The 12,549-nt window shown below is 41.0% G+C and overlaps 1 protein-coding gene across 1 annotated transcript; it reads left to right on the forward strand.

Annotated features, from left to right (window-relative positions):
* The first annotated feature begins 9,499 nt into the window (after positions 1–9,499).
* On the forward strand, positions 9,500–12,267 carry pou4f4 (POU class 4 homeobox 4). The gene is made up of 2 exons (XM_084137655.1): positions 9,500–9,783; positions 10,260–12,267. The coding sequence occupies exons 1-2, from the start codon at positions 9,664–9,666 to the stop codon at positions 11,166–11,168; spliced, it is 1,029 nt and encodes a 342-aa protein (XP_083993781.1). The 5' UTR covers positions 9,500–9,663; the 3' UTR covers positions 11,169–12,267.
* Positions 12,268–12,549: the final 282 nt, after the last annotated feature.

The raw sequence follows: 12,549 nt of genomic DNA on the forward strand, positions 1-12,549 counted from the left end.
CCCTTCATGGATGGACTGGGCCTGTGCTTTGGCCTTCCATCCGAAGGCAGCTGGTTCCACGTTGAGTAATCGCTTGTAGCCATGAACCCATCAGAGTATTGAGCGCTTACTGATGAATGAACATCCTCCAACTGGCACTGTGCAGACTGTAATAGTCCTTTGAGACGGTTAGGGTCAGCCATGAACACATATCGGAGGCAATGTCCAAGCAAATCATCCCAGGACCTGGAGAAATGGAGTATAAAACAGGGGCAGGAGCAAGCCACCGCTTTGAAAGGCAGACAAGAGAGTGTGTGCTTGGGGTAGAGCATGGCTGGAAGTTTATATGTGTTCTCCCTGAACCAGGGGACTGAATAAATAATACAATAGATATTCCTCTGATGAAGTCTCGCTGCGGCATTCATAATTATTTCATTGTTGTGGTAATGAGAGCGGTGTCCCGCTGTACTGTCAGGTACGAGCGCTGTGCCTCCATCAGGACTACTGCTGCATTTACACCGGACCTGTTCACTCTGATATCAAGAATAGGTTAAAAACAGAGTAAAGACACTAAAAAAAAAAGAAAAAAGACAGACTAAAGGTGAATACTGCCACAGCATGTGTTGGGTGTGGGTTGAGGTTAAAGGGTGAAAGCTGAAGGAACCTCTAGAACGTGTGTGGTATCTGGTGTGAGAAAGTGATATGGGGAGTTTTTGTACTGTGGTGACATGAATGCCAGACTGCTTGGGATTCATCGTAAAGTCAGGCTCAAGTCCACAGGGGAGGGTCTTGGAAAAGAAGGTCAGGACACCCGTGTGCATCCATTTTCCTTTCAATTCATGAAGACAAGTGTGCACCAACCTTGGAGCCTTGGAGAAGTTTTTATTTCATGCTGACAATGACATCTTAATCTTAGGATGCATAAAGGATCAAACTGACCCGATAGAGTATGGTTTTCAGATGTGTGTTTTTTTCTAAAACATCGTTCAATTTCTTGACATGCTTATTTGTCAAAGGTTCAGAAAAAAATAACACTTCTTTATCACTACCCCACATCTTTGTAAATACATGAATTACTCAAAATTATGGTTTATGACAGTTTCATGTTAAAAAAAAAGAGAAAAGTTTTGACCCATTTTATGTATTCATGTATGTTTTTTGGATAATGCATTCTAAGGTTAAACTCATTTTCTGGTCTTAGTTGTTCTAGTTTGGTTAGACTAGTTTTAGACTTATTGTATCAGCCAAGCCAGGGGTGAATCTATCGAAAGCACTGTTAGCCAACTATGGTCGCAAGTTCTGTCGTTATTGTCACGTTTCCGTTTGTGTTTGGACTGTATTGTCATCTTCAATTCACCTGTCTCACCTGTGCCTTGTTAATCACCTCAATTAGTCATCTCGTTTGTTTTGCCCCAGCTGTGTCATATTTCCCTGATCTGTTTCCTTGTGTATTTAAGTCCTGTGTGTTCCTTCAGTCTTTGTCGGTCGTTGTATTGTCATGGTTAGTGTTGAGTGTTCGTGTAATCTGCGTTTGTGAATAAACCAGATGTATTGAAATCCTGTCTCCTCGTCTTCAACCTGCAATACCCTGACAGTTATCAGCATAGTTCAACGAGATGGCGTTTCCTAAAACCATCGTTCTAATGAACATTCGCAAGCAGCATAGCAAAGTTGTGTGGTTGGAACGACAGCTCTCCACCTGTGGATAGAAGCAGTTTCTTGTTTTCATGACATGTGGATTCAATAAATCCTTATTTTGAGCAAAATGAGAAAGCTGACATTCAGTACAATCTGTATCTTTTTTTTAGAAAACATACAAATGTCATTTAAGTCTTTTAGTTTGTCAAAAGATTTAAAGGACCGTTTGTGAAGAGTGTGCATGTGCATACGTGCTCTAGTAGCCTACGTAAGAACGAGCCTATGATTGAATCTGGAAATAAAGCAAAATAATTGAAATAGTCCTCAGATGCCATGCCCATAATTTATAGCAAAACATCTAGCATTAATTCGATCTCAAACAGATTAATTAAAAGAAGTTATTACTCCAGCACGTGCGTGACATCATTAACCAACGTGGTTGAATGACTGTTTTTGGGAAACAGTCGTGACTAGCTACTTGATTTCTTCAACGATGCATCGTACTATGGTAGTTAAAGGGTTAGTTCATCCAAAAATGAAAATTATGTCATTAATGACTCACCCTCATGTCGTTCCAAGCCCGTAAGACCTCCGTTCATCTTCGGAACACAGTTTAAGATATTTTAGATTTAGTCCGAGAGCTTTCTGTCCCTCCATTGAAAATGTATGTACGGTATACTGTCCATGTCCAGAAAAGGTAATACAGACATCATCAAAGTAGTCCAAGTGACTGTGGCTCAATCTTAAGTTTATAAAGCGACGAGAATACTTTTTGTGCGCAAAAAACCCCCAAAATAATGACTTTATTCCACTATTCATTTCCTTTTCTCTGGGCCTCGAGTTAGTTCACGTAGTATAACTGCGTAGCGCTTCTGGGTTGTACGTCAGACGCATCACACACATGACCAGCGTCGGCCAATAGCGAGCCTACGTGTGACGTACAACACAGATGCACTACGCAGTTATACTACCTGAACTAACTCGAGGCCCAGAGAAAAGGAAATGAATAGTGGAATAAAGTCGTTATTTTTGTTGTTTTTTGCGCACAAAAAGTATTCTCGTCACTTTATAAACTTAAGATTGAGCCACTGTAGTCACTTGGACTACTTTGATGATGTCTGTATTACCTTTTCTGGACATGGACAGTATACCGTACATACATTTTCAGTGGAGGGACAGAAAGCTCTCGGACTAAATCTAAAATATCTTAAACTGTGTTCCGAAGATGAACAGAGGTCTTACGGGCTTGGAACGACATGAGGGTGAGTCATTAACGACATAATTTTCATTTTTGGGTGAACTAACCCTTTAAGCAGCGAGTTACGTCGTTGTATGGGAAATGCACCCAAAGTTGGAATCTTAAACCAGCTTAGATCAGCAAACCACCTTAGGCTGGTTTATCTGGTTTATCTGGTTTCTTCAGCATGGTTATGAGTCATAATGAAAGCCAGGCCATGTTGAGGAGCCATAACATCCAAAATCCGTCTTCATATGTGCTGTTAACTTGTGCTTCAGATGGAGTCTTGAAGATTGAATCTCAAAGTCTCCCTGTGGGAGAGGTTTCTGGTTTATTAAAGCATGACAAGGGGACCCTTAAAACCCCAGATCAGACAGGACATGCAAGGAAAAGCCTGGGGTTTTGAGGAGAGGGTGATCTCCGTCGCCTAATCCTGTTAGCACTGCGAGGAGGAGGGTGGGGAGCACAATGGGACCCCGTTCTGCACCAGCTGGGGTCCCGAGCGCTCCTACCCGATGCAAACCCACCCCCTGTTCCCCAGAGGCTTTCAAAATCTGCTCTTCAATGTTCCTCATGGTGTTGCGCTGCTCACCAGGCCACCTGCAAAGACCCTCAATACCATTACCTCTACTCAGTGGACTAGGACGATTAGGCATCAACTTCCCATTTCAGTAGAGAAGTGTACGTGTCTGCTAAAGAAGCCAAAATACATCTAGACACCATAAAGGTCAAGTACAAGAGGGGTCAGGGTTACAAAGACCTAAATTCCCATCTTAATAATCAATCTGTTACTTTTTTTTTTTTTTTATCACAAATTTGTCTTGCATCACAGCAGCTTTACTAAAGGGACCATCTACATCTCATATATTCAAGCAAAATCGAAGGACAAACTGATGTGACGACATTTCGAACAAAATCAGGCCAAAACGAACTGACCCCTGGACTTTACACCTCTGGCTAACAGTAGCTAACAACTGCTCACGCATTTCGAACTTCGTTTTACCCCTAAACGAAGAACGAAAAAGATCTTCGCTGTGAGAATATATTGGGTCTTTTACAAACAAGTCCTTCAACACACATTATTAAATCATGGATTTCCAAATCTACTGTTTGATGGTAGCAGTTCATTACTCAGGACATGATTAGGATCAGCAACAATATTGTTGGCCATTCTTCATATATTATAATCATAATATAATTCATTGAGTTTCCCAAGAGTTTGGCCTGCAATCTTTGAGCAAATAATTTTTTAATGGAACAACTTTGTCTTTAAAGTATTGGATAAACACTTACACCATGTAGTATTACAATACTGTAAAACACTCATGAGAAACAGAAGAAGAATTTGCCTGCTTGCCCCAAAAGACCTGAGACGACGGGAACAAGTCCCTAAACTTATAAAGGGAATCCTGTGATACTTTCTCTAACTGGAGAAAATTACATGACATGCATAGATAAACAAATGGATATGTCATCTCGCATCCACCAGAGCTTTTGAAAGTTCTCATTTGCCCTTTTCTGCTCTCTCTATTTCCTCATTTCTCAGCTCATTGCTCACATCATAAAGATTCCAGCATGTCTGCAACATCCCTTACACACCCTCCGCTACAAGCATCTCCAACAAACCAACAATTAACACAGCCGTCCTTTGAAGTGTCTGACACACAGAGTTAAAGCAGCAGCTCCATTTGAAGAGTCTAATAAGGGCAGATGAAGCAGAGGAATGGGGCCAGGACTTAGAGGAACGCATGCTGAAGCAGAGGGAGCAGGAGAACAGGGAGGGTGGTAGGGTGACTGGCAGCCTCTACTTAGACAGATACACCCACAATAAAAAAAAAAATCAATGAGAGAGCATCAGTCGGCATTTCGGTCAACGCTCTGAGCGGCATGCATAAACACACTTGGCCTCAAGCAAATACATTAATATTTTAATAAATAAAGAAGAAAGGAGATCCAAGACAAATGTTTCAGCTTTGGGCCTTCTTCCTCTTTTCATAGCTTCTTATTTGGCACTGAATGAGCGGCTGACGGTTATGTAAAAGTCACACAACGCATCTGTCTCAATATACCACACTTGTCTTCTGGAAAACAGTTCCTGGTACGCATAAAAAGATCCTTTTCTTTCTTTGTACTGCTCTAAATCTACACTGAGATTTACATATCATGAATATGCCTTCACTATCATATTTACAGCATTTTGCTTGTTTATTCTTTTCCCTCCTTTGTTTTACTGTTGTAGAACACACAAAAAAACATGAGTGATACCAAGTTTGATTGTATGCAAATGTAAAATTACATGCGCGGTTGAATATTAAGCTAATGCTATTGCTGTAGCTGTGTCCTCGGAGGTTTGATTCAGAAGAGAGCGACAAGACACTGTGAGCAAACTCTCTATGCTGCCTTTCAACATGCATGTTAGAGCAAACCAACCTATAACTAGTTTTAAAAAAACAAAATTTTTTCAATTGAGTTCAAGTCATCCCCATCAATACCATCACATTGTTTCTACCTGACTAAGGTCCCAGGGGCCTTGGCTAAAGGGGGGGATCTTGAAGCACAGCACCCAGCATGCCGGGGAACAAGTAAACAGGCCTGTACTTAGCTTTTACACGCCAATTCAAGAGCACAAGCTCTTTACGTTCAACTGCTGTAGGGCTCTTCTGCATAATTCATAACCACTCAGTTAATCTATTGATCCAGACTTAGTGCGGCCCATCCCGTTTGGACGGCGAACGGCAGGTAACAGTGGAATGGTGCAAAGAGAATTACGGGGTGCCAAGGAAACTATGCAGATCATAGTATGTGCACACAGGAGGGATTCCAAGAAAGAAATCGGGGAAAGGAGATCGAAACGAGGCATGAAAAGCGACTACACCAAACAACTTGACAATGCCTAGAAAAGGTTAGCAAGACACACTGATTGTATCTTTAAGGAATCAAAAGTAAAAACAGGGATCAGTGGCGAAGGGTAAATAGTTTCATCTAATTTAGAACAGCGATAACAGACAGAAATCCCAGAGGAGAAAAACAACCTGGACCTGAGAATTTGTTCTCTAAGTGTGGAACAGAAAAATACATATCTTCCCATCGACGCTTCACATCCCATCCAGGTCAGCTTACCATCTGTGTCGGCTGCCATTCATTTTTAATGTCTTTTTGGCCACTGCCCCATCAGGTAATGAAGTTTTCCTGTTCCCATCTTTCTGCTTACTTTCCTCTCGGACTGGCAATGTACGAGTGCCCCCCACCCCCCATCCCCCGCCCACCCCTCTTTTTCTTTTCTTTCCACCAAAATCACTTAAATCAAGAGCTCTTTCAGCCTCAGTGAACGGAACCAAACAGCAAACCCCAACAACCACCACACACAGCTCTCCGAGGTGCATGCTTGCTTCTATTTTCTTTTATTTCCCAGGTGAGCATCTTGCACGATCCTTTGAATATAAAACTTCCTATAAGACAAGTACCCAAAAAGTCAAGTCAAATGACAAGCACAAGGACATCTTCTGCAGAGCTTCAGAGTGAGGAATCACCCCGTTTCGGTAACTTTGTACCTTTAATTTGTGCTGGCAGACAATAAAATATTTACCAGGAACCCTAAAGGCAATTACATTAAAGTGTGTGCTTAGACACCCCTTCCCTTCGGCAGCCCCACAGTGTGAACCCGCTGATTTGGTGAATGGTCACATATCTACAATGTTAGATTTTACACGCTATCAATAATTCACCAATCACGAAATGGGGGGAGGCTTGATGGGGCAAGAATGGAAAAAAGAAAGTGAGGAGAAAAAGGAAAAGCGAGGTACATGCGCTCATGTCCATTTGCTTAACGTACCAGAAATATTTACTTGTGTTGACGTCTTGCTTTCACTCTCTCTTCAGAGCTCTGGCATCACACCCACACTCCCATTGCATTTGCGCAAACAAAAAGTCTGGCTGTACTCAGATGGTTGGTGTACAGTAAAAATTGAGTGATTAATCGGGCAGCAGAAAAACAAATAAATTAGATTAACCATTTTAAAATGTAAAGACAAGAAGCAAGGATAAAGGGTGAAGTGGTAGTTCACCCCAAATGAAAATTATGTCATCATTTACTCACACCCACATCATTCCAAACCGGTTAGAAATTCTTTCTTCACAAAAGACAATATTTCAAAATAATAATAATAATTTTCCCCATGCATTGAAAGTCATTGGGTTCAGTATTGTTTTGGACCCTACTGATTTCCTTTCTTGAAACATTTGTCTTCTGCAGAATAAAGAATGACATGAGGGTGAGTAAATAATGACAGAATGTTCATTTTTTGGTGAACCATTCATTTAAAGTCTGGAGAATATGGAATTCTGTCCAATATATTCCACAACGCATTTTTATTTATACAGTGAAACACAAATATCCACAATTTAGTCCAACAGAGGTGCATTCATTAGTCAACTATGGTCACACATTCTGTTGTTAGCCATAGTTCCAATGAACATTCACAAACAGCATTGTCTAGTTGCAACTACAGCTCTCGACATGTGGTTGCATAGGTTGTAGTTAGTATGACATGGACGCTTTTCCTGTTTTCTGTGAACTATAGATGACAGAAAATAACAGTATCAACACCTCAACTTATCATCTGCAGAAGGAATCCTAACAGCCAATACCACCAATTCCCCATTTCAGCATTAATATTCATTGAGGAAAATGTTCCATTAGCAATAATCAAGCACTTCCCCAGGCTTGTTTGCAGAAAACTCATCAGGAAAATGACTGTGACTTCGTGTCGGCAGTCTGAAAGAGAAAACAGGAATGATGTGAAAAGAGGGAATGACTCAATAAATTCAACAAGTATGGCTTGTGTATCATCTCGGATGCATGTCTGTCTCTCTATCTACATGTATAAGCTCACTCTTTGAGCCCTCTTCTCTTTTCCAGACTGCCTCTCTCTCTGTTCTGTCACTTTTGCTGTGCCTCTCTGTCCGTCCCATAGCATTTGGAGTCCCCAGTGACAGTGGTTGCTGGGGGAGAGATGGCAGCATTGATGCATATTTGATGAGCGGGTGCCAAGGCCTTGCCGGAGAGCAAGGCACGAGGGGACGATGTTGCTATCTGCGTCTGCATCTCAGGTTTCTGAGTCACACTCGCAGAGACTCCTTCTCCCATTGTGGGACTTTATTGTCCATGTCTGGGGTTTCAGCACCAATTAGAGTGATAGATATAGGCTCTATACAAACCAATCCAGAGCAGCTTGCATGCACTGCAAACCCTGTGCAACACACAACCCACTTTGAAGAGGTGCTGATCAAACAGTCAAGGTCCAGTAATGAAGTTCCCATTTTAGCAGCTTCACTGCATGAAGGGTAATGTGATCTATCCACTGAACCAAGACTTTTTGCCATCTCTTAATTATGGTAATTACAATTAGTTTTGGTTCAGGAGGAACTGCAAAATGGGGCTATGTTTGTTTGCGGCGCTCTGTGACTGTCTGTCTCTGCATAGCCTCATCATGGAACGCCTTGATGATGTGTGATGTCTAAATACATAGGTTGACAAGCAGGTAAGACATCCAATCAATGCATTTGGACCGAATGCAATGATTGGACGATTTTTTTGGGTTCTGAGACTTCATTTTTTATATTTAGACCACTTCTGTTATTGATTGCTACAGTATCAGGGCGTGAAAAGAGTTTCAACCAATATAACAAAAAGAGTTTATGAAATTAATTAAATCATTCATTCATGCAAATGAATGGTGGTACCAGCATTTCATTTGTCAGACTGAGGTATTTGATTGACTGCTCTCATTTGTTTGACCTTTGTTTTTTTTTATCAATATTTAATTGTACATGGGCTCTTATCATCCCAGCCTATTTATGCTCTATTTGAGAATCCATATTGTGGTGCATACCACAAAGTAAATGAACAATAATTAATTCATGTACCAAATTGTTAAGGCTGGCCACATGAAGAAAAAAATAAAATAAAAATACATCACTTACTTCACACAACACAACAAAACTGATCATAATTAAGGGAAATATTTAGCACTTGTATATATTCAGTCATTAATTCGATTGTTTAAAGATAAAAAACAAATGATATGATAAAATTTGAGTTTCATATTTTCAAATCCAATTATATTTATTTATTTGGCAGGTGTCTCCCCCCCACAAAAAGTGCATTAGTTTGTGTTCCCTGATCATAAATTACAAAAAAAAAAAAAAAAAAAATGTAATAATAAAAATGTATTTTTTTTAATTACTAATTAACCATTATTTTAATTTCAAATCATTTGAATCTCTATTTGAATCTTTAAAGTATGTTTTATGTGGATCATAATTCATAGATATGGTGACAGATATTTAAACCACGAGCATGTGAACATAAAGATCGCAGTGTTCACAACAACCAATCTAGGGCGACCTGTCAAAATCACAGCACCAATGAAAACACACCATGAGAGTCTCAGAGCCAGAGCCACGCCTTCTTTGCTCCAGCGCACATGATGGGGAATGGGACCAAAAACACCGGAGGCGTGTTCACATCCCAAACTTACCAATAACAGTTGAGGGTACTGTAATAGTAGTTGGGCGGGACCTGTACCTATCTGGGCGGGGCTAAAGGAGAGCGTTATATTTTAGGTGCCTGCGTAAATTCCTACTGTGTCACAGACATTGACAGCTCGCGCCTGGCTACTGCTCAGCCAGAAAGGAAGACTTTCTCAGGCATACCTTTCAGTTTTTATCATCCAGATTAGACATTGTACTGGGGTAAACCGGAGATAAACGAGGAAGACGAGAAGCGACCCCCTCACACCTCTGCCAAAATGATGTCCATGAATAGCAAACAGCCGTTTAGTATGCATCCGATTTTGCACGAGCCTAAATACACACCTCTACATTCCAGCTCTGAAGCTATCCGGCGAGCATGTTTGCCCACGCCCTCGGTAAGTTTAATATTTTATTCTGATGTTTGGATTCATGATCACCGTAGTCATTTGCATTATAAGTGGTCTAAACTTTTCTCTGCGTGCCAAAAAATCGAAGTGCATCGGTTTCGGTTGGCTTAAATTCTGTCGCCTAAATAAATCTTGCTCTTTTAGCAACATTTATTTTACTGCGTTTATTTTAAAACATAGAATCATATAAGTTGTTACGGCACTTTAGAAATGAGCACTTTAGAAATTAGAGCAGCACTTTAGAAATTGGCGTTTAATTGAATATCCATTTGAATGCCGCTTTAGATGATTTTCTAAAAGTGACCCAATTTGGTCCCATAAACTTTTTATAACATTGTTTACCAAAATAAATAAACAAATGCAGGTTGCATAATCTGGTTGTTAATTTTTCTTAAATATATATATATATATAAACTTAAAACTGAATTTGCCATTGATACTTATGCTTGCTCTCTGTCACGCAGTTGCAGGGTAACATCTTTGCCGGGTTTGACGAAACCCTCCTCCAGAGAGCCGAGGCGCTGGCGGCGGTGGACATAGCTCAAAAGAGTCATCCGTTCAAGCCAGATGCCACCTACCACACCATGACCACCATGACGAGCATGACCTGCACTCCCACGTCCTCTTCTGGGCACCTTCATCACCCGTCAGTGCTGACCTCTCACCACCATCATCCCCACCACCAGCCGACGCAGGGCCTGGAGGGCGACCTGCTCGACCACCTCACCCCAGGCATCTCCATCGGAGGCATGGGCTCCGACGTTTGCTCCACCGCTTCCCACCCGCACTCACACATGTCAGCAATTAACCACATGCAGCATCACCACCAGCAAAGTATGAACATGCACCACCACAGCCTGGGCTCGCACACCTCTCTGGGCGGCGTTGGAGACTCCGAGCCTGATCCCCGGGAGCTCGAGTCTTTCGCCGAGCGCTTCAAGCAGAGGCGGATCAAACTCGGGGTCACGCAGGCCGACGTGGGTTCGGCGTTAGCCAATCTTAAAATCCCCGGGGTCGGCTGCCTGAGCCAGAGCACTATCTGTCGGTTCGAGTCTCTCACTTTGTCCCACAATAACATGGTCGCCCTCAAGCCTATCCTGGAAGCGTGGTTAGAGGAGGCAGAACGGGCTCAGAGAGAGAAAATGGCCAAACCGGAGATTTTTAACGGCGGGGACAAAAAGAGAAAACGCACTTCGATCGCTGCTCCAGAGAAGCGATCGCTGGAGGCTTACTTTGCCGTCCAGCCGAGACCGTCGTCGGAGAAAATCGCTGCCATCGCCGAGAAACTGGACCTGAAAAAAAACGTGGTCCGCGTGTGGTTTTGTAATCAAAGGCAAAAGCAGAAACGGATGAAGTTTTCGGCTACGCACTAGGCCAGAAATAACGCATTTAAATAAACTTAACATTTAAATAAAAGTGAACAGAGCCGACAAAACTCTTCAATGGTGAGGCGAAACGCGTCCCACGCAGGAATTGGGAGCTGGGCGTCAACATCCCAGAGACAGAAACTGTCCCAAAAAGTTTGTCATGGCATTATGTCAAGAACAACGCGGTCTGGAAGACGGAGGACAACCAACATCAACTAAACGTTGCAATTATTGTACAAAAATCGAGAATTGAATAATAATGATTATTCTCTTAACTCAAAACAACTCTTTTTATATTCATCTGTGTACATATCTGTGAATACACTGCACCTCTTTGTGTGAAGAACGCATCAAAATTCTGTTTTTTTAAGGATGAAAAGAAAGAAAGCTAAAAACGCTGTTGTGCAAAAGATGTCCCATTCTAGAAACCTTAGTGTTATTCTATATGCTCCTGAAGAAATTCATGAAGGTTCTGCTGTGATCCTTTGCATGGTTTACAAGGCGTTAAGTGTTTCATTTACCGTTTGAAAATTCCATTCATTTTGATGTATTGCAATAAGAGAGAACACGCACAGGCGAACGCACGTACACACGGACATCCTTATACGTTTCTGTGTCTACCTCATGATTCCTGACGTCTTGACACATTCATGGTCATTTTGGAAATAGGGCATAAAACTAGATTTTTTTTTATAGTTTTCAGTTTTGACACATTTTGGGTAAAATTAGATAGAAAACACGAAGCGTTGTGTGTTGCAACTAATTTCACTTCAACGATGCTTTGACAATCAAATTATTTAATAATTATTTTGTGACTACCCCCTTCTACTGTACGTCTAAATATAAATTATTATTATTATTATTACACTAAGTTTGTAGATGGGAACATTTCATTACATTTTCAGAGATTCATTGCACTTTGTAGATATGATTCCGATTTTTCTTATTTGTTTTGCCTATTTATATTTCTACTTCGTTGATATTGTCGTTTACTTATTTATTTGAGCTTAATTTATTTTGAATACCACACATGGTTCATTTGTGAAAGTGTGCTTAACTGTGTATGTGTACGCGACAGAATTTTCAATAAACCATGCACGTCTTACCTCTGTTACTGCAGTGTGTTTATGACCCTGAACTTGCTTTATTGTTGAGTCTTCTTTATTTATTGTGCTTAGTATAACACTAATTATTAGTTATACCGTTCTCTAAATAAGAGGACACACATGCAATGAAGCCTACTAAGCTTTTTTCGTCCCTTAATAATTTCAGGCTTATTTTAAATCAAAATCTCCGACCTTCATGATGATGATTATTATTATCGTTTCAGTTTCAGAACGAATAAACTCATTTTAACAGTGAAATGTGTGTAGTTTCATCAAATATG

Source organism: Abramis brama, assembly GCF_963993115.1.
Source record: "Abramis brama genome assembly, chromosome: 15".
Lineage (NCBI taxonomy): Eukaryota > Metazoa > Chordata > Actinopteri > Cypriniformes > Leuciscidae > Abramis > Abramis brama.